Source organism: Lathyrus oleraceus, chromosome 2 (assembly GCF_024323335.1).
Source record: "Lathyrus oleraceus cultivar Zhongwan6 chromosome 2, CAAS_Psat_ZW6_1.0, whole genome shotgun sequence".
Lineage (NCBI taxonomy): Eukaryota > Viridiplantae > Streptophyta > Magnoliopsida > Fabales > Fabaceae > Lathyrus > Lathyrus oleraceus.
Genome location: NC_066580.1, coordinates 413,600,402 through 413,621,683, shown reverse-complemented (window position 1 = coordinate 413,621,683; position 21,282 = coordinate 413,600,402). Strand labels below are relative to the sequence as shown.

Below are 21,282 nucleotides of genomic sequence, written 5' to 3'. Positions count from 1 at the left end.
ATCTCCAGCGGTTTGTGGTGATGTTCTTGGCCCCTCAGATACTCAAATACCTGGTGTGAATCATCAACGTGGGTTATGGCCACAAGTTCGGGTAGCTAGGGGATGTGGGACCGGAGGTCGGTTAGGTGATCTCGGTTATCGACATTAGTCTTTTTGTGTAAACTGGTATTAATATTAATATGAATTGGTCAGATTTCAACTTTATCTACAATGTACAATACTTTTAAAAAAAAATTACGAAACACACGCAGGTGCCAAACCAATTGGCGCCTCATTTAAAACTTAACACACAAACACCAATAGGATTGACAACACAAAGTGCACTAACCAATCCAATTGACGTCTCCTCTCTAAATTTAAGAGCAGACGCCAATTCATCTGACGTATCCTTTTCAAAGTGGGATATTTTAAAAAATAATTTAAAAGGTGAGTTTTTTTTTTTAAATTGAATTATTTGGATAAAAAATTAGTATAAAATATATCATTTTTAAAAAAGGTAGTATTAAGGCAATGAAAAAATATTTACGGATTTTTTTTTAATACTAAAATCATATTAAAGTTAATTTTCACGCACACACACGTGTCATGAATTGCATTATCCGTGTTCTTCTCGTTTCTCCCCAGCTACTACGGCGCAGTCTCTTATAGAGAGCTGCAAGCCACGAATTCAGAGTTCAAGAATTTCAGAATTGAAAGAGAAAACCGTAACAACTTGCTCACCTCTAATATCACGCAACCTTATTTTTCTTTTCACCTCCTTTCATTATAAACAGTTCCTAACAAACTTTCCTTCTTTTTTCTCTTCGCTTCTTCCAAGTACCAAAGCCACAACAATACCGAAAATGCAAGTTTCAGGTGCTATCAGCGACGTTTTGGTGGTGCTTCCATCTTCATCGTCGCTCCGGCTATCGGAATTCCGCCCTTTGCATGCTCACGACGCCAAGAATTTTCTTTCCGGTCGATTTCATAAAGTAAGCTTTTCTTGACTAAATCTTGACTCTCTTGTAATCTGCTAAGTTGGAAAATGTTATGAATTGATTCCTATAATCATAGATTAAAGGTTACTATGATCAAATCTGTGTGAAGTTTGAGGATAGGATTTCGTAGTTAATAACTTAATAGTTTCAAGTTTGGTAAAAAAAATAGCAGTTAGTTGCAAATAGGGTTTTGGATTCACAGTTTGAATCTCAATTTGATAACCGCTTGTTTCACCTGCTGCAGTGCTTGTTTATGATGTTGAAACAGGGGTTCTATGATTTAGTAATTACTACTATCAAGTGAATCAATTTGATGACTCCGCTTTTTTCTTTGCAGAGTTGTCCTCCATCTTACTTTGTTAAACACAACAATGAACCCTACAATTTCCGAGCTAGAAGATTAGCTGTGAGAGCATCTGCAGAATCGAGTGATAATTTTGTGCCTTCTCCTCCTCTTGAATTTGAGTCCCCAGTTGGTCAGCTATTGGAACAAATTTTGCAAACTCATCCTCATTTAGTTTCAGAAACCATTGATCAAGAGCTAGAGAAACTTCAGAATGAAAGAGAGGCCCACAAAGAAGAATCTTCTACTTCAGACGTGGATTCCCTTTATAAGTAAGTATAGCAATCTCTTTTTTAACTATTTCCCATATTCTGACAAGAACTAGCTATGTGGAATGCAAAACTTAATAAAATAAAATGGCTTTAAGGACAACTATAGAAAAGTTTAGGCACACAGTACCCATAACTAAAAACAAAAATTCTTGGAAGCTCTGCTCATGGTTTTGAAATTTTATATTGCTCCGGGCACATATTGTGTTATCACACTGTATATCATCTTTCCATGTCTAAAGGTCTTCATGTGAACTGTTAGTAGGAACGTGTGCATATATATGTTTTAGGTTTCTTTTTGTGATGTGTTTTTCTCTTGAATTTCTTAATTTTCTTACTGATGCATAAATGGTTAATGATTAAAGCCGGTGTTATGAAAAATGCTATGTTTTTTTTTGGATAAACTACTTTTGAGAGTTTGTGTGACTTAAAAAGAAGGTATTCGTGAGTAATATGAGATTGGTAAACCAAAACATGGATCTGTTTCTTGGGTAATGTGTGTTTTGTTATGCAGTGGAACCACGGTCACAACATGCATTAGTTAGGCCATGCTATTTGTAGCTTTGAAAAAGTGCATTGGAATTAGAGTTGGAACGTAAGATTGAGTTATAACTTACAAGCATATTTAAACACTATTACTCCATATTTTCCATCAAATATCAGTTTGTTTAATACCATGCTTAGTTAGTGCGTGCCTAAAAGATATTTTCCTTTCAGTTTTATGAGATTGGCTACATGCAGCGTAGTTAGTATAATTGTTCATGCCAGTAAAATCTTTTCATGTCAACTATATGGAGCTAGCTACTTGTATTATTACTTTAAACGCATGTATAAGTGCGTGCGCACACACAGACTAGACTAAGCGGTACTCCCTTATCTCTTTTCCATCTCATGTTAATCCAAATTGATTATGACTTGTGTGCTCGGCCACCCTTTGTATGCTAAACCTATATATATATATATATATATATATATATATATATATATATATATATATATATATATATATATATATATACATATATATACATATATATACATATATACATATATATATATACATATATATACATATATACATATATATATATATATACTATATATATATATATATGTATATATATATATATGTATATATATATATATGTATATATGTATATATGTATATATATGTATATATGTATATATATGTATGTATATATGTATATATGTATGTATATATGTATATATGTATGTATATGTATATATATATGTATATATGTATATATATATATATATGTATATATATATATGTATCAATTTTGGTTGCATGTTTATTTATTTATCACTGCCGGTAGTGCAAATGTGATTGTCTTGTGAAATCTGAATTCAATTTTGGTTGCATGTTTATTTATTTATCACTGCCGGTAGTGCAAATGTGATTGTCTTGTGAAATCTGAATTTTAGGAGGATATCTGAAATTAAAGAGAGAGAAAAACGTACAACATTGGAAGAGATAATGTACTGCTCAATCGTAAACAGATTTAAAGAGAGCAAAATTTCAATGATACCAAAAATATCAACAACCTCAGATCCTAATAATCAAGTAGATTTATGGCCAAATCAAGAATTTAAGCTAGAAGCTGTTCATTCTCCAGAGGCATTTGAGATGATACAGAGTCACTTATCTTTGGTACTAGAAGAAAGGGCTGTGGGTCCTCTCCAGACAATTGTTCAGATTAGCAAAATCAAACTGGGAAAGTTATATGCCGCTTCAGTAATGTATGGATACTTTCTCAAACGGGTTGATGAACGGTTCCAACTTGAGAGGTCAACAGGAATACTTCCACAGGATTTTAGTAAAGAAAATAGAGGGTTTGATGAACCATCACCACCAAATAAGCTCTGGGATTCTGATTCCTTGATTAGGATCTATCCAGATGAGGAAGGTTATTATGAAAAGGATTACATGGATACTAGTGAAGGAAAACCATATGGACTGAAAGCGTATGTGATGCAGTTGGATGCAGATACACTTCAGAGACTTGCTTTCTTACGCTCCAAGGAAGCTATATCGTTGATTGAAAAGCAAACTCAGGCTCTCTTTGGAAGGCCTGATATTCAGGTTACTGAGGATGGTTCAATTGAAACTACCAATGATGAAGTACTTTCACTTACCTTCTCAGGCGTGACTATGCTTGTTTTGGAAGCCGTTGCTTTTGGATCATTCCTATGGGACCAAGAAAACTATGTCGATTTTAAGTATCCTTTTCTTGATAAGTAGAACACTGTACCTGTTGATTACTGTACCTGTTGATTTTTTCCCATTCGTTTAGATTGTAAATGTAAAGCAGCATGGAGCTTTACCCCAAAGAATTGATTGCAATTCTAAACAAAAGTAATTTTGCAATAATTCTGAACTAGAAAAAAAAACCACAAACATGAGAAATATAGTAAATGTATGTACAGTGCATTAGGTAGAACCCCAAGATAATCTTCTCATCAATGGAAGAGCGAGCTTTGTAATTCATGCAGAATTTCTATTGTGTAGTTTCTTTAAATTTCAAATAATAGCCTGGAATCTCATGCAATGTTTCTTACTTTCTTTTATGCGGCCATGGTCTCACATTGTTAGTGGACTAATATTTCCCCAAATAAAAAACTACATTAATTGAAATGTGTATCTTAAATGCTAAAAGAGTTAATATTGATGAACTAGCATGCTAGTCATAGACTCAAATGATTTACTTGGTCACTGTCTTTATTAGCCAGATAAACAGTATCCCATATTTTCCCTGCAGTTTGGCAATCATGGTATTTTTATATTTGAACTTGCTCACAATAGATAGAGTTAGCTTTTGAATTAAGTTGGTCTTTAGGCATTATGAACTGTTTTAACTACATCTCAAAGGTCAAAATCATTTGATTTTACTAGTAATAGTGAACAAGTTCATAATTTCCTTCTAATAATGATTATCTACCACTTAAGTTTATTTCTGTCATTGACAACTCACCAAGAGTTTTTCTAACTTAATCCTGCACAAAGGCATAATATGCAAACTACCAATTAGCCTCACCAACCTATATGCTACAAGTATTCATCATACCAAGTCACTTAAAGCTTCAACTAAAAATTAAAGATAGATTATTTAACTAAGAATAAAAAGGGTCTAATCTCATCAAAACACTAATATTATTTAGTCTAAATGAGTTTACTTTATCATTTAGTAAGGAATGGTTTTATTTCACCGTTTCTTTGGTGAGGTTGGCTAAACCTCGGGCACCCGTTGGTCCGGATTGAGAGTCAAACTTTGCTTTGACGACTCTGGGATCGCGTCCGACCAAGGGTCGATTCCCCTTTTTTGTCCCAGGTGAAAACTTGGTCTGAGGCTGATGTATCCTAACTCCACCACCTACGCTATGGAGTGGCTAGCTACCAAGGGGTGTGTGCCAAATACAACTTCATTTTTCTCATTTTGAGGTCTCTCTCTGCTTTAATCGTATGTGTCATACGGTGAACTGACTTTTTGTGTTTTTTAATCGCAATGTCGCGGTTAGCAAGAGTCGCCACCGACTTTTCTTTTATCCAATAAGGAAAGGTGGAAAAGAACAGGAAAGACCTTAATTTAGATTCTTAGGTTCGGGAGGTACATTATACAAAGGGAAGGTGTTAGCACCCTTTGTATCCAGGGTTATCCATGGGCTCTTAATTGCTCAATCATTTATGTCTTTCTAGTTTGAAAAAAAAGTGGTTGAGAAATGGGTAGGAAATGTTTTGAAAAAGGAGAATTTAACTTTGTATTGATTCTTGAATGAATGTATACAAAGTGGTTATCTCGTTTAGTTTTGAAAATAGTTTAGAAAAATATAACTCGGCAATGACTCTAGTGCGAATGTATGCCAAGTGGTGATTCTCTAATGGAGGTTTTGAAAGGTGTAAGGTGTGAAAAGTAGTTTTAAATTATGAATAAGCAATTAAGAGTTATACCTATCCGAGGTCTTTCCGGGCATTTCCTTTCCTTATGAGGGTAAAACTGTCCTTACTATTGAGAAGTAAGTAGTTTTATCCTTTGGATGTAGAAGGGTCATCGTAGGGTCATCGACTGGTCATTGAAGGCAACAGTTGTGAGGATACCTTAGCATTCGAAGGGACTATCATCATTTAACCGTAGGCTACACCGAAGGGTCGTCGAGGGACAGAATCGTAATTTCGAAGGCAACATCCGAGGGACCATGATTTATTTTATGATGATTTAACCGAAGGGTCTTTGCTAAGGGTATCCCCATATTCGCGGGACATGACCATATTACGTAATCGGGGGTAAAAGAGAGGTCCGATATTATTTATTTAAAGTCCATATTTTAAAGTCAATTAGGTGATTAGGGTGAATCTCCACATTAAAATCAATACATTAAAATTAATACATTAAAAATTAATACATTAAAATTAATTAGGCAATCAATATGAATCTTCACATTAAAGTGAAGTAATTTAGAATCCATCTCCACGAAGGTCTCCCACACGTAAAGTGGAGTACCTAGCCGGCCGCTTCATTGGGGATATGGAAGCTCTTACACCATTCAACACACGGGTTAGAGCATTAAAATAAAATATGATTTGACAATTGCACCATAAAATAGACATAACAGTTATGAGTTCAGGCCAGGTGAGACAAAAATCGCAATTAGATAAACATAAGATAGAACAGCAAAGGGACAAAGCAGCCACTGTCCCATTCGCCTCTGCTTCGCCTAGCGAAGGCTCAGCGAAGGCTCGCTGCAGGCTCGCTTAGCGATGAGCTAGCGAGCGGCCACGGGCTTGGAGTTTGACAGCAGCATGACTTCCGAAAACCTGCACTCTTATGGCATTCGATCACAGGCATAGCATAGACAATTATACAGGATGTTCATACTTAGATTCACATACGAAATCGAATTACATATCAATACTTTAATCGGAATGCATCATGTATGTAAAGAATATCAATTGGAAACGTAAAACAGCGATGATACGCAAACCTGTGTGCAATTGCGATATTGAAAGGGACTGGTTGCTTGGAAGCCAGATTGAGTTGGGCGGCGGTAGCTTCGGAGCGGAGAAGCGGCCTTCAGGGTTTCTGCACTCGGAACTTTCTAAAGTAGCCTCCAGGGTTTCTGTGCCAGGGTTTTCGTCCCTCTTCCTCCGTTTTTCGTCCTCTCTTTTCATTACTGAAGTGCTGGTATTTATAATGCTCTTTTTCATGACCTAATGGGCTCAGAATGAAGCCCAAAATTTTCTGTTGTCTGTCAGCTTCGCTAGGCGAGCTGGTAGCGAACGTTTGCTTCGCTAGGCGAGCGCGTAGCGAACAGGCCAGTTTGGGCCATTTTCTGGATTGGGCCATTCGTGAGCTGGGCCTTCGTTCCTTTGAGATCAGTGTCATAAAAATGAGTCGGAATGCCCTGAAGAATGTCTTAAAATATTAATGGGCAAATTTTGGGGTATGACAGCTGCCCCTGTTCAATATTCTTGAACCGAGAGAGTAGAATGGTATGTGCACCATTCGTGGTCTGGAGGTGGAAGATTATTGAACACTAAATGCCCAAAAATTTGCGCTTGTCAATCAGGAGCTAGTCTTGATGGAGATGGGCTTAAAGATGCCATCCAGGGAATTTGATGATGAGAACTTCAGGGTGCGTCGTTCATTAGACGATATCTGAAAACATGGACGTCGTACCGAGTCATACGATAGACCGGATAGTGAGTCATCCATTATGCTGTCGCCTTCGCTGGAGAGTCAGAGTGTGTTATACGCTGCTGGGGATAAGGGATCAGAATGGATCATACGCTAGACCGCATCTGAATACCAGAGTGAGTTGTTCATTGGGCGGATGACTTCGCCGAGGATGAAAAATCAGAATGGATCGTACGCTAGATTGTCTCTGAGTTGCAGAACGACACCTCCATTAAGCGGGTGATTTCATTGGGGATAGAAGATCAGACCGGATCGTATGCTAGATCGTATCTGAGTTGAAGATCCAAATGGGTCTTATGCTAGCCTGTATTGGAGTTGCAGGATGAGTCGTCCATTAGGCTGTGTCTGATGATGAAAGGGGGTAGTCGTACGCTAGACTACAATTCAGAAATGTACCTGTCACTAGGTAGCATCTGAGCAGATGAAGGTCTAACTTGGTCGTACATTAAACCGTATCTGAGCAGAATGAGCCGTCCATTAGGCTGAATCTGACGAAAAGGGAGCAGTCGTATACTAGACTACAATTCAGAGATGTACCTGTCACTAGGTAGCATCTGAGCAGATGAAGGTCTAACTTGGTCGTACATTAAACCGTATCTGAGCAGAATGAGCCGTCCATTAGGCTGAATCTGACGAAAAGGGAGCAGTCGTATACTAGACTACAATTCAGAGATGTACCTGTCACTAGGTAGCATCTGAGCAGATGAAGGTCTAACTTGGTCGTACATTAAACCGTATCTGAGCAGAATGAGCCGTCCATTAGGCTGAATCTGACGAAAAGGGAGCAATCGTATACTAGACTACAATTCAGAGATGTACCTGTCACTAGGTAGCATCTGAGCAGATGAAGGTCTAACTTGGTCGTACATTAAACCATATCTGAGCAGAGTGAGCCGTCCATTAGGCTGAATCTGCTTAAAAGGGAGTAGTCGTATACTAGACTACCATTCAGAAATGTACCTGTCCTAAGGTAGCATCTGAGTAGATGAAGGTCTAACTTGGTCGTACATTAAACCATATCTGAGCAGAGTGAGCCGTCCATTAGGCTGAATCTGCTGAAAAGGGAGTAGTCGTATACTAGACTACAATTCAGAGATGTACCTGTCACTAGGTAGCATCTGAGCAGATGAAGGTCTAACTTGGTCGTACATTAAACTGTATTTGAGCCGTTGAAGGTCTAACTTGGTCGTACATTAGACGGTATTTGAGCGGCATCTGGTCTAACTTGGTCGTACATTAGACTGTATTTGAGCAGCATCTGGTCTAACTTGGTCGTACATTAGACTGTATTCGAGCCGCATCTGGTCTAACTTAGTCGTACATTAGACTGTATTCGAGCCGCATCTGGTCTAACTTGGTCGTACATTAGACTGTATTTGAGCAGCATCTGGTCTAACTTGGTCGTACATTAGACTGTATTTGAGCCGTTGAAGGTCTAACTTGGTCGTACATTAGACGGTATTTGAGCGGCATCTGGTCTAACTTGGTCGTACATTAGACTGTATTTGAGCAGCATCTGGTCTAACTTGGTCGTACATTAGACTGTATTCGAGCCGCATCTGGTCTAACTTGGTCGTACATTAGACTGTATTCGAGCCGCATCTGGTCTAACTTGGTCGTACATTAGACTGTATTTGAGCAGCATCTGGTCTAACTTGGTCGTACATTAGACTGTATTCGAGCCGCATCTGGTCTAACTTGGTCGTACATTAGACTGTATTCGAGCCGCATCTGGTCTAACTTGGTCGTACATTAGACTGTCACTGAATAGAATCTGACTTGAAGGTCTAACTTGGTCGTACATTAGACTGTCACTGAACAGAATCTGAGGATTTGAAGGTCTAACTTGGTCGTACATTAGACTGTATTTGCAGAATCTGACTTGAGGGTCTAACTTGGTCGTACATTAGACTGTATTTGCAGAATCTGACTTGAGGGTCTAACTTGGTCGTACATTAGACTGTATTTGCAGAATCTGACTCGAGGGTCTAACTTGGTCGTACATTAGACTGTATTTGCAGAATCTGACTTGAGGGTCTAACTTGGTCGTACATTAGACTGTATTTGAGTGGCCTCCGAGGACTTGAAGGTCTAACTTGGTCGTACATTAGACTGTATTTGAGTGGCCTCTGAGGACTTGAAGGTCTAACTTGGTCGTACATTAGACAGTATTTGAGTGGCCTCCGAGGACTTGAAGGTCTAACTTGGTCGTACATTAGACTGTATTTGAGTGGTTGAAGGTCAGAATGGATCGTACGCTAGATCGTATCTGAGTTGTTGAAGGTCAGAATGGATCGTACGCTAGATCGTATCTGAGTTGAAGGAGTCATATGTTAAGATGAATCAGGATGAACCGTACGCTAGGCTATATCTGATAGTATTTGCATATGTTGTATTTGCAATGAATATTTGGGATGGGCTTATAGATGCCATCGTTAGGAGGATGTCAGAATGAATGTCGACATGGAGTATATCTGAAAGATGTATCTGAAGAAGAAAGTAGTCATACGCTAGACTGCACCCCGAAATATACCGTACGCTAGGCAGTATCTGAGGGGTATAGTTGAATCTTGAATGTAATTGATAAAGATGTCCGTCTGAATGGACCTTTGTTTTGACTGTATCAGGGGATAATTAACCTGAAAAATAAAGTTAGCTTCATGCCATGTCATGATGCATGAGATGCAAATGTTGTATGCATGTGTGTGCTGTGAAATGATGTAATGAATGAATTATGCATCTGGAATAAATGAGAGCATTGTATACATGTATATGTTATGAAATGATGTAATGTATATGATGCGGAATGAAAATTGTATGTAGGTATGTGATGTGAAATGGTGTAATGAATGCACTATGCGTCTGAAACGTTCTTCCAGAGGACTCTACTGGGGAAATAAATCTCAGTCTTCTGGTCGGAGATATTTGTATTGATGACCCTTCCTTAGCTATGGGTATTTGACTTTTATCTGATGGTAGAGATATTCAACAGAGCCTGGCTGGGGGTAGAAGAGATGACCAGTCTAGTGATGCCAACTTCTTCTGGGGAATAACTGGCGTTGCCGGGGAATCGAATTAGCAACGGATTCATTGGGAAGCGTGATTAGACCTTCTCCTCGATCCTGAAGCCTAGTAGTAATCGCTATTTCTATTTTATGCACGCATTTTTGGTAAACATCGATCATATCCAAATGCATATATTAATTCGAATTAAATCAACGGACGTTTATGCAAACAAAACAGAGAAAGTAAAACAAGAGCATTTTTTTTTAAACTAAAATTATATTGATTTCGAAAGAGGGCCTATAAACAGGCAATTTGTGTACAAGGAGACAAAAATCCTAGTAAGAGGAAATTGTCAAGAAAACAAAGAGAAAGCTATGCCGAAAACGTCCTATTGACTTTAATTCCACTACTGTCATTATGTCTTCAAGCGTCTCATCTCCTGCTGTCGGACAGAAGTGATTGGCTTGTTCAGTCCCTTGAACTTGGTTGAAGCTGACTGAGAACGGGACATAGTCTTACGCTTTAATCCCTAATTTTTGCCTAGACCGCCTTTTCAGGTTTTCAGTCCATCAGGATACCCTTTTTTGCCCAAGCCGCCTTTTCAGGTTTTCGACTTGCCGGGTGTACATTTGTATATGTTTATCCCTATCTTTTGCCCGAACCCTTTTGGTTCGCCGGGATGCCCTTACTTTTGCCTAGATACGTCGACCTAGCGGGTCTCTTTTATGCGTAGTATTTTTTGACTATGTCCGCGTTCACAGGATGCGGGAACTCTCCACCATCCATTGTAGCAAGCATCATGGCTCCACCAGAGAATACCTTCTTAACTACAAATGGCCCTTCGTATGTGGGAGTCCATTTGCCTCTGGGACCACCCTGTGGTAGGATGATACGCTTGATCATCAAGGCGCCAAGTTGGTACACCTGTCTCTTGACCTTTTTGTTAAATGCTTGTATCATGCGCTTCTGATATATCTGCCTATGACAAACAGCCGCAAGTCTCTTTTCATCAATCAGATTTATCTGATCGAGTCGAGTTTGAATCCATTCATCCTCATCTAAGCTTGTCTCTTTCATGATTCTTAGAGAGGGAATCTGAACTTCCACCGGTAAGACGACTTCCATTCCGTAGACTAAAGAGAAAGGAGTTGCCCCTGTCGAAGTGCGTACTGAAGTGCGATAACCATGAAGAGCAAACGGTAACATCTCATGCCAGTCTTTGTACGTTACTGCCATCTTTTGTATGATCTTCTTGATATTCTTATTAGCAGCCTCCACGACATCGTTCATCTTTGGCCGGTACGGAGAAGAGTTATGGTGTTTTATTTTGAACTGCGTGTAGAGTTCGGTAATCATCTTGTTGTTCAGTGATAACTCTTTCAGGAGACAGCAGGTTTCTCAAATAGATATTTGATAGAATCCATCTTAGAAGTCAATAAAGTGGTATGATTCAACATATACTGTCTTAGTCGGCGAGCAGCCCAAGCCAAAGCGCAGCAAGCTTTCTCGAGCTGTGAGTATCTTGTTTCACAGTCGGTACCTTTTGCTAAGGCAGTGTATGACATGCTCTTTTCGACCAGACTCGTCATGTTGCCCCAGCACACCCTATTGAATTTTCTAACACGGTCAAATACATAGTTAGAGGTCTTCCTTCAACTGGTGGTATCAGGATGGGAGGTTCTGGGAGATACTTCTTGATTTTGTCATTCATCATTCCATACCATCTCTCGATTTTTCTTTTTTAGTAATTTGAAAATGGGTTTGTAGGTAGCAGTCAAGTGTGGAATGAATCGGGCAATGTAATTCAAGGGTCCCAAGAAACCTCTGACTTCTCTCTTGTCTATTTCAGTACCCAGATTTACAATTTCAATTGATTCCTCATGCGGCTGTATGGTCTTTTCTTCTTGTAGTACCAGTCTGGCAAGTTCTCCAGGGACTTCACAATCTTCCTCGCTTCCATCCTCGGCTTGGTAGATCGGATTTTCAAAGTCATAATGAACAGTAGCAGAGTCATTACCAACAGGATCCAGAGTGGATATGGATCGGCAAATTGTTACGTGAGTGTGTGCAAGAAACATAGCTTGTTTGAAAAATGACAGGAAAGATAAAGAGCGCAGTATTTGAATGCAAAAAGTCCATTGATTTATTGAATATGAATATGCTTATGAAAATGACAAAACCTTTGAAAAATTAGCTATTGTGCCCCGGGCATAGACACAATGCTTAAAAATGTTAAAATAGCAATAACAATTATTCCTGACTAAAGGAAATCGGGATAGTGTCTTCAGCCTTCCAGTTATTGAGTCCGTCACCAATTGTTGGGTAGACCCAGCTATCCAGGTCGCAATCGCTGTCAGCATCCTCTATAGCATTAAGAGTTTTGTCATGATTAGGCAGAGGAGCGGTGATGACCTTAGGAGTCTCAGGCGGATCCAATTCAAATTCTCCGGCGTCGATCATATCCTGAATTTTATTCTTCAATGACCAACAATCGTTCGTATTATGCCCGGGGCTATCGGAGTGATACGCACACCTGGCGTCGGGATTATAACTAGGAGAAGTAGTGTTGGGTTTTGCAGGAGGATCTCTGAGGGTAATTAAATTTGCTTTTAGCATACCCTGCAGTGCTTGTGCTAAAGTCATATTGATCTTCGTGAACTGCCTTCTTCCCGGGTTAATGTGCCTCACAGATTTCTTGTCTTTTTTCTTCTCGAGCAAGAGAGCCTTCAGTTCTTCCTGCCCCTTGGATAAGTTCAAGATCATCTCCTGGAGTTGAGCATTCTGAGCATGGAGATCTTTGACAGTCTGTTCGAGGTCCATTTTTCTGTGTGCATGAAAACCGTGAGAACATTGATCCCTTTAGAACACCTGTTGTGCAATGTTATGCTATGCAATGTATGAAATGTTTTCAAAGACTTTTGGAATCTAACTTTGCATAAACTACCAAAAAAGGAAACTTTTTTCTTTTTTTTTTTTTTTTTTTTTTTTACAAAATAGAGCAAAGTTAAATCCCTAAGTCCTCGAAATGGTTAGTTCAATGCCATGATGTTATGATGATGTTATGATGTTATGATGTTAAGTAAAGCACAAGCAAGTCACACAACCATCGTTCCTAAGTTTTAAGGCTTGCATGAGTTCCATAGGTAAGTACCCTCCCCACTGAAGTTTGGTTGGTTCAACCTGTCCTAGAATAGTAACCGGGTTCTAGAAGGATCTCAAATCATCGACCTTTCTTTAAGTCCACTTCAGTGCAACACCAAGTGGTTGACCAAAGCTTCCCTAAAGTCCAATCTCAAAGAGTGTAGTATCGAGTCTCAACCAACCCCAGTCGGAACCGAAGTCAGTTATCTCACTACTTTCTAATGGCTAGGATGAGTCAATTAGGGTTCTAAAGGTCTGGTTAATGCTTTGATGACACCACGCGAATGCCAAATTTTTCCTCAAGTAAACATGAGGAACATCAGGACATCCAAAGTGTCACATTAACCGTAGCCATCATTTTAACCATTCTAGTATACGCCGGATAGTCGCGATGATCTATTGCTACTTACCTAAGGTACACTAGATCCGGGTGTAGGATCTTTCACTCAAGCATAAAATACCCTCAAAAGAAGGAACAGTTTAAAACATAAATGATTTTTAAGGTGACCTCTCTTTGTAATCCCCAGCAGAGTCGCCAGTTCTGTCATACGGTGAACTGACTTTTTGTGTTTTTTAATCGCAATGTCGCGGTTAGCAAGAGTCGCCACCGACTTTTCTTTTATCCAATAAGGAAAGGTGGAAAAGAACAGGAAAGACCTTAATTTAGATTCTTAGGTTCGGGAGGTACATTATACAAAGGGAAGGTGTTAGCACCCTTTGTATCCAGGGTTATCCATGGGCTCTTAATTGCTCAATCATTTATGTCTTTCTAGTTTGAAAAAAAAGTGGTTGAGAAATGGGTAGGAAATGTTTTGAAAAAGGAGAATTTAACTTTGTATTGATTCTTGAATGAATGTATACAAAGTGGTTATCTCGTTTAGTTTTGAAAATAGTTTAGAAAAATATAACTCGGCAATGACTCTAGTGCGAATGTATGCCAAGTGGTGATTCTCTAATGGAGGTTTTGAAAGGTGTAAGGTGTGAAAAGTAGTTTTAAATTATGAATAAGCAATTAAGAGTTATACCTATCCGAGGTCTTTCCGGGCATTTCCTTTCCTTATGAGGGTAAAACTGTCCTTACTATTGAGAAGTAAGTAGTTTTATCCTTTGGATGTAGAAGGGTCATCGTAGGGTCATCGACTGGTCATTGAAGGCAACAGTTGTGAGGATACCTTAGCATTCGAAGGGACTATCATCATTTAACCGTAGGCTACACCGAAGGGTCGTCGAGGGACAGAATCGTAATTTCGAAGGCAACATCCGAGGGACCATGATTTATTTTATGATGATTTAACCGAAGGGTCTTTGCTAAGGGTATCCCCATATTCGCGGGACATGACCATATTACGTAATCGGGGGTAAAAGAGAGGTCCGATATTATTTATTTAAAGTCCATATTTTAAAGTCAATTAGGTGATTAGGGTGAATCTCCACATTAAAATCAATACATTAAAATTAATACATTAAAAATTAATACATTAAAATTAATTAGGCAATCAATATGAATCTTCACATTAAAGTGAAGTAATTTAGAATCCATCTCCACGAAGGTCTCCCACACGTAAAGTGGAGTACCTAGCCGGCCGCTTCATTGGGGATATGGAAGCTCTTACACCATTCAACACACGGGTTAGAGCATTAAAATAAAATATGATTTGACAATTGCACCATAAAATAGACATAACAGTTATGAGTTCAGGCCAGGTGAGACAAAAATCGCAATTAGATAAACATAAGATAGAACAGCAAAGGGACAAAGCAGCCACTGTCCCATTCGCCTCTGCTTCGCCTAGCGAAGGCTCAGCGAAGGCTCGCTGCAGGCTCGCTTAGCGATGAGCTAGCGAGCGGCCACGGGCTTGGAGTTTGACAGCAGCATGACTTCCGAAAACCTGCACTCTTATGGCATTCGATCACAGGCATAGAATAGACAATTATACAGGATGTTCATACTTAGATTCACATACGAAATCGAATTACATATCAATACTTTAATCGGAATGCATCATGTATGTAAAGAATATCAATTGGAAACGTAAAACAGCGATGATACGCAAACCTGTGTGCAATTGCGATATTGAAAGGGACTGGTTGCTTGGAAGCCAGATTGAGTTGGGCGGCGGTAGCTTCGGAGCGGAGAAGCGGCCTTCAGGGTTTCTGCACTCGGAACTTTCTAAAGTAGCCTCCAGGGTTTCTGTGCCAGGGTTTTCGTCCCTCTTCCTCCGTTTTTCGTCCTCTCTTTTCATTACTGAAGTGCTGGTATTTATAATGCTCTTTTTCATGACCTAATGGGCTCAGAATGAAGCCCAAAATTTTCTGTTGTCTGTCAGCTTCGCTAGGCGAGCTGGTAGCGAACGTTTGCTTCGCTAGGCGAGCGTGTAGCGAACGTTCGCTAGGCGAGCGTGTAGCGAGCGCGTAGCGAACAGGCCAGTTTGGGCCATTTTCTGGATTGGGCCATTCGTGAGCTGGGCCTTCGTTCCTTTGAGATCAGTGTAATAAAAATGAGTCGGAATGCCCTGAAGAATGTCTTAAAATATTAATGGGCAAATTTTGGGGTATGACAGTATGCCTTGTTCTACATTGGATAAGACAATCATACAACTCAACGAAATTTATTACGATTCAAGGAGGTTGCTTATAGAGACTTCCTTGATTTGTATTCATATCATCTTTGGAGAAAGACTTAACTAAAATAACAATTTGCATTATAGAGACTTCCTTGATTTACATTCATATAATATTGGGAGAAAGACGTAACTAAAATATCAGTTGCGCTTTGTAGCGTTCTATATTATTGGGATGGGTTCCCCGGACAAGGTTCTCATAATGATTTTGATTTTATAAGGACCTTTCCAATTGACAGCGGGCTTATCGTCTCTGGCGTTCTTTCCTTCAATAGTCAATGGTCTTAACACGAGGTCGACATGCTGGAAACTTTGAGGTCTGGCCCGTTCGTTGTATTTAGCAGCAGTTGCTTGTTTTACGAAGACACTCATAAGAGCGACAAAGGCTATTTTTCTTTGAGGAGGTCCACTTATTCCATGATAGCTTGCATGTTATCTTATTCTGGCAAGGGGTGTGTTGTCCTCCAACTAAGTTCTTCTATTTCAACTGGGATGACGACTTTAGTCTCACAAGTAAGTCTGAAGGGATTTTCATTCGTTGTGGAATGAAGTGTTGTCTTATACACCTAGAGGACATGCAAAAGTTCATCTGCCAAATTTCCCTTGAATCTTTCAACTCTCCTCTTTAATCCCCTTAACAGAACCCGATTTACTGGCTCTACTTGCCCATTCGTCAAAAGTTGTTCTGCTAATGTGAAATGACGTTTGACATTCAAATCTTTGAACAATTTGTTCAAATTATCATAAGTAAATTGCACCTCGTTATCAGTAACGACGAATTAAGGAATTATACACCTTGCCAAAATGATTATCTTGAAGAATTTCTGCCAAGGCTTTGAATGTTCAATATACGTTGTGTCGGTGATATCCAAGAGGATTGTGTCGGTGATATCCAAGAGGATTGTGAGGTGCCTCATATAATCTCCATTGCCACCTCAGAGCTTCGATGCTTGGACTCCTTAGAGTCTCTTGCATAAATGAGTGGTTTATATCCAAGGTTCTGGTGCTCTCGAGTTTAGACAGGACATCCGCCTTGGTGTTGTGCTCTCTAGGGACGTGCATGATTTCATGTGATTTGAACTTCACTAACTTGTCCCTCACTAGGTTGACATAATGGTACAATAATGGATCTTTGGTTTGTGCTTACATTTTAACTTAAAATACCACTAACTATGAGTTCGTTTGCTACTTAAAATTCTTTGCCCCATTTGTGCTTCCAGTGTGAGACCGACAATTAAGGCTTCATACTCATCTTGGTTATTGGTAGTGAGGAACTCGAAGCATAGAGATACCTCAATCACCAGACTAATTTCATTTTCCAACATAAGGCAGCCACTTGCCACCTCTATAGTTGGACGATCAGTCTCTGCCGACTTATTCTAACGCTATCAGGGTCATCTCTGCTATAAAGTCCACGAACATTTGGACTTTTAACACTTTTCTAGGCTCGAAGAAGACATCGAGTTTAGACATCTTAATAGACCATTTGGCATGTCGTTCTGCTAGATACGGTATGTGAAAAACTTGTTTAAGTGTCAGGTATGTTCAGATAACAATGGTGTGTTCTAGGAAGTAACATCATAGCTTACGATAGACATTCACCAATGCTAATGTCGTCTTCTCTATCATCTGATAGCGTGTTTCTGGTATGGCCAATGCTTTAGCGAAGTATAATGGGCTATAGTTAGGGTACATTGTTGGTGTAAGCCCTAAAGGCGAATACTTTTGGTACTTGTATCGAATTATTTATTAATAAAAAAAGGATTTTTTTTTATTATGTTTGTTTAATAAAGTCCTTAGAATAGCTAGTCCGTTTAGTGTATCAAGTGTGACTTAATCATGAGATCCCATTAAACATAAGGACATTATTTTTAAAGTATCCATAGTCGAGCTTTATTGTGAAATGGGATAACATCAAAGCATTAAGACTATTATGTATATAGACTGATGATCACATCTCATGGGTCATGGATAAGGAGTTATCAAGTCTTAAACATAGGTATGAATATTAAGAGTAATATTTATACCGGATTGACCTGCTATGAGAATACTATATAAAATGTTATGCAAAGTGTCATAAATTATTCTCATGGTGATAATGGTGTATACCATCCTTCGACCTGAAACCACTATGGACCCTAGATGTAGAGTCGAGTGCCTTATTGCTGATCAAACATTGTCCGTAACTGGATGACCATAAAGACAGTTGATGGGTACTCCACGAAGCATGTTGAGGGACATGAGTGACCTAGATGGAATTTGCCCATCCTGCGTAATAGGATAAATGTCTACAGGCCCAATATTGAACTGGACAAGGATGACACGGTATATGTCTTATGTTCAATATAGACATAAGGGTAAAAGGGTAATTGTACATATAAGTATTATCACAAAAGGATTTGTCAGATCATATGACATTTTCGTGTCTTGGGTGTAACACCTCAAAATTTGCCCTCCTCTCTTGGGACTAGCTTAGCACATTGCATTGTATTTTTTAGGTCATTAGACATTGCATCTTTGCATATCATATGGCAACATTAGGCAAGTCATCCTCCTAGGTTTTGATCAGAAGATAAAGAGGTTAAGAGATGCAAGCTGAGGGTTTCATTGAGTGGATCTCTGATCATCTGTGTTGAGCATTGGCTTATGCTTTGCTTGATGCATTGCTTGTGTATAGTTAACTGTTGACTTTTAGTTTATCTGTTTGACTGTTTGAGCTGTGTACTGATTATGTTAGATTGATTTCAGGTACATTAGTTGCTATAGTTTATTTTGAACTTGCTTTTGCTGTTGCTTGGTTGCTTAACCAATTGAGGTAGAACTCACTAACTTCATGTAGTCTGGAAGACCTGGCCTGTTACTTGGTCAGGCACCTGTCTGAAGTCCTCCTTAAGAGGCAATGCTTGTGCTTGTTTATTTTTGTCCCCAAGCAGGAAAAGACCTTGAATAAGGCAATTGGCAGATACCAGAGATGTGCAATCCATCTCCTGCTATTCAGTTGAGTCATCCCTTTGCTCACACAACTGGTGTTGATGCATTGTGGATATTAACCCAAGATCCATGTTGAGTCAGTGTCATAAGTGTAGAAGGGTTCCCACATTCTGAACCCACACTTCATTTGTCTAAAGCTCTCCCAGGCCAGGGATAAGAGCTGTGAGGCACACCCCTCACTTCCTATTTCATCTGCTTCACCCTAACTCTCAATGTTAGGGTTAAGAGCTAACATCACCCTGATACAGTTGGTTTGCTCTTGCAGCCTAACCCTTGTGTGAGCCCACTTTGTCTGTATATAGTGTGTGCTAATTGTGAATGTTTGCTTTGTTTTGATTGTGCTTACATGCTTTGCTTTGCCTGTTTAGGATTAGCTTGCAGCCTGTGCAAGTAGATAGAAAACTCAACCTAGGACCATTGTGGAATACATGATAACTATTAGGCTCGAGTCAGTCTCCCTTCTAGTTGGTCATTTCCCAGTCTCTGGTTAGGAGAAAGTTTCTCCCCTGTTAAGGGGAACTATGTTGCCCTAATCCTCATACCAGATGAGGTACGTAGGCAGGAGGTCGCACGAGGTCTCTCCGGGCACCCTTTTTTCTTTTTGTGTGTGTTTGCTTGACAGTTACTAGGCTCGAGTGCCTGACTCCTTAGTAACTTGTTTGTTTGTTAACCCTCTTGTGTGTCGGGATATGGATGTAAGACCAGCGATTGGCTGTCCGTATCCTGAGTGTGTTTGTTTGGTTTGGAATCTGATGTAAGTCCAGCGATTGGCGTTCGGTTTCCATGTTTGCCGTTTAGTGTGGAGTCTGACGTAAGTCCAGCGATTGGCAGTCGGTTTCCTGTGTGTGTTTTGTTTGGCGTGCGTGAGCCGAACTACGATAGCTCTGATTCTCATTCCAGATGAGATACGTAGGCATAGGATGCGATATCCTATCGAGCCCTTTCCCTTTTTTCTCCACCTGTGTTGTTTTCAGTGTGTGTGTGTGTGATGTTTGTTTTAGCAACCTTATTCTTTCCTTTAGAGCGTGGATCCCGTCGAGTACGACGGATGCGTAGGGGTGCTAATACCTTCCCTTCGCATAACCGACTCCCGATCCCATTCTCTTTGGTCGCGAGACCATGTCTTTTCCAGGTTTACTTTGAGCGTTTCCTTTCCCTCTTTTGGGATAAATAACGCACGGTGGCGGCTCTATGTTGTTTTGTTTTAGCCCGCCGGTTGTTTTTCGCGGATGCGACAGCTGGCGACTCTGCTGGGGACATAGAAGTTGACCTCTTGCTGGTCCATCTTCCCTAAGCGAGTCTCTCCTAGCGTTCTAGGATAGTTTAGGTTGCTTGTGTTGCTGTAGTTATTGCATTTATTATTATTCTGTTGTGTATATATTTGCATAAATGTTTGCATGCATCATACTATCATCGTGCTGTCCTCTGTACAGGTGGTTCCTCTGTTTGGGGTGGGTGTTCTGAGTGGGGCTAAAACCCAGGCCCGAGTATACACCTAGGATTAGTGTGGTCTCACGTTCCTGACATGCTGGTTGGGCATGTTGTTGCGACGCGACATACCACAAGTCGGACGAGGTTCATCTGAGAGTACTCTTCCTCAGTGGGGTTTTCCACTTTGGTTGGGTTACCTCTTTTGAGCTATTGACTTCGGTGACCGATCTTTCCCGGATCTTTGGTTTAGACGATCTCAGGAGAGCTACAATGGCACACCCGAAAGGGCAAACCCATTGAGTATCTCTGCCCGATTGTCGAGACTATTATCCGCCTTAGGATAACCTGATTAGAATTTACCTGTGAGGGGCGGGGGATTCTTACAGATGCATGTTCAGATGGTGACTTTGATGGTGACTATTGGTTCCGCTGATCAGAGTCCTATTTATAAGTCGGATTTATGGGCATTTATTTCTGAGACGCCGGAGTGCTGTCCGTGTTATTTATCAGTGGGGATCCGTTTATTTCAGGATTCCCCAGGCCGATTCAGAGGGTTTTGTGGTTGTCTGCTCAGAGATTGTCTGATGATGATGGTGATGTATCTTTCAGTTCCGTTTATTTCGGAACCCTTGAGTTGGATTTGTGGTTACCTATTCCTTCAGATGGTGGTGATCAGTTCAGAGGCTGTAACTCAGTGCAGTGGTTGTTCAGATGACTTGGAGGATGGCACAGTGGCTTGCATTCATGCATCAGCATCATTCACATTTTGCATTCATCGGCATCTAACTCATG

At 39.9% G+C, this 21,282-nt stretch overlaps 1 protein-coding gene across 2 annotated transcripts; it reads left to right on the top strand.

The window, feature by feature from the left end:
• Window positions 1-568: 568 nt before the first annotated feature.
• On the top strand, window positions 569-4,168 carry LOC127119801 (UV-B-induced protein At3g17800, chloroplastic). Of its 2 annotated transcripts, XM_051050125.1 has the most exons (4): window positions 569-704; window positions 818-971; window positions 1,315-1,592; window positions 3,036-4,168. In XM_051050125.1, the coding sequence occupies exons 2-4, from the start codon at window positions 843-845 to the stop codon at window positions 3,850-3,852; spliced, it is 1,224 nt and encodes a 407-aa protein (XP_050906082.1). In that variant the 5' UTR covers window positions 569-704; window positions 818-842; the 3' UTR covers window positions 3,853-4,168. The 2 variants fall into 2 exon arrangements, with proteins under 2 accessions (XP_050906082.1, XP_050906081.1); XM_051050124.1 differs by having other exon boundaries at window positions 580-971.
• The last annotated feature ends 17,114 nt before the right edge of the window (window positions 4,169-21,282 follow it).

What these genes read in the sequence shown, in the direction of transcription:
- LOC127119801 (XM_051050125.1), top strand. Translation starts at nt 843, where the DNA reads ATGCAAGTTTCAGGTGCTATCAGCGACGTTTTGGTGGTGCTTCCATCT. An exon ending in TTTCCGGTCGATTTCATAAA is followed by an intron (nt 972 to 1,314) that starts GTAAGCTTTTCT and finishes TTTTCTTTGCAG; the next exon opens with AGTTGTCCTCCATCTTACTT. An exon ending in GACGTGGATTCCCTTTATAA is followed by an intron (nt 1,593 to 3,035) that starts GTAAGTATAGCA and finishes TCTGAATTTTAG; the next exon opens with GAGGATATCTGAAATTAAAG.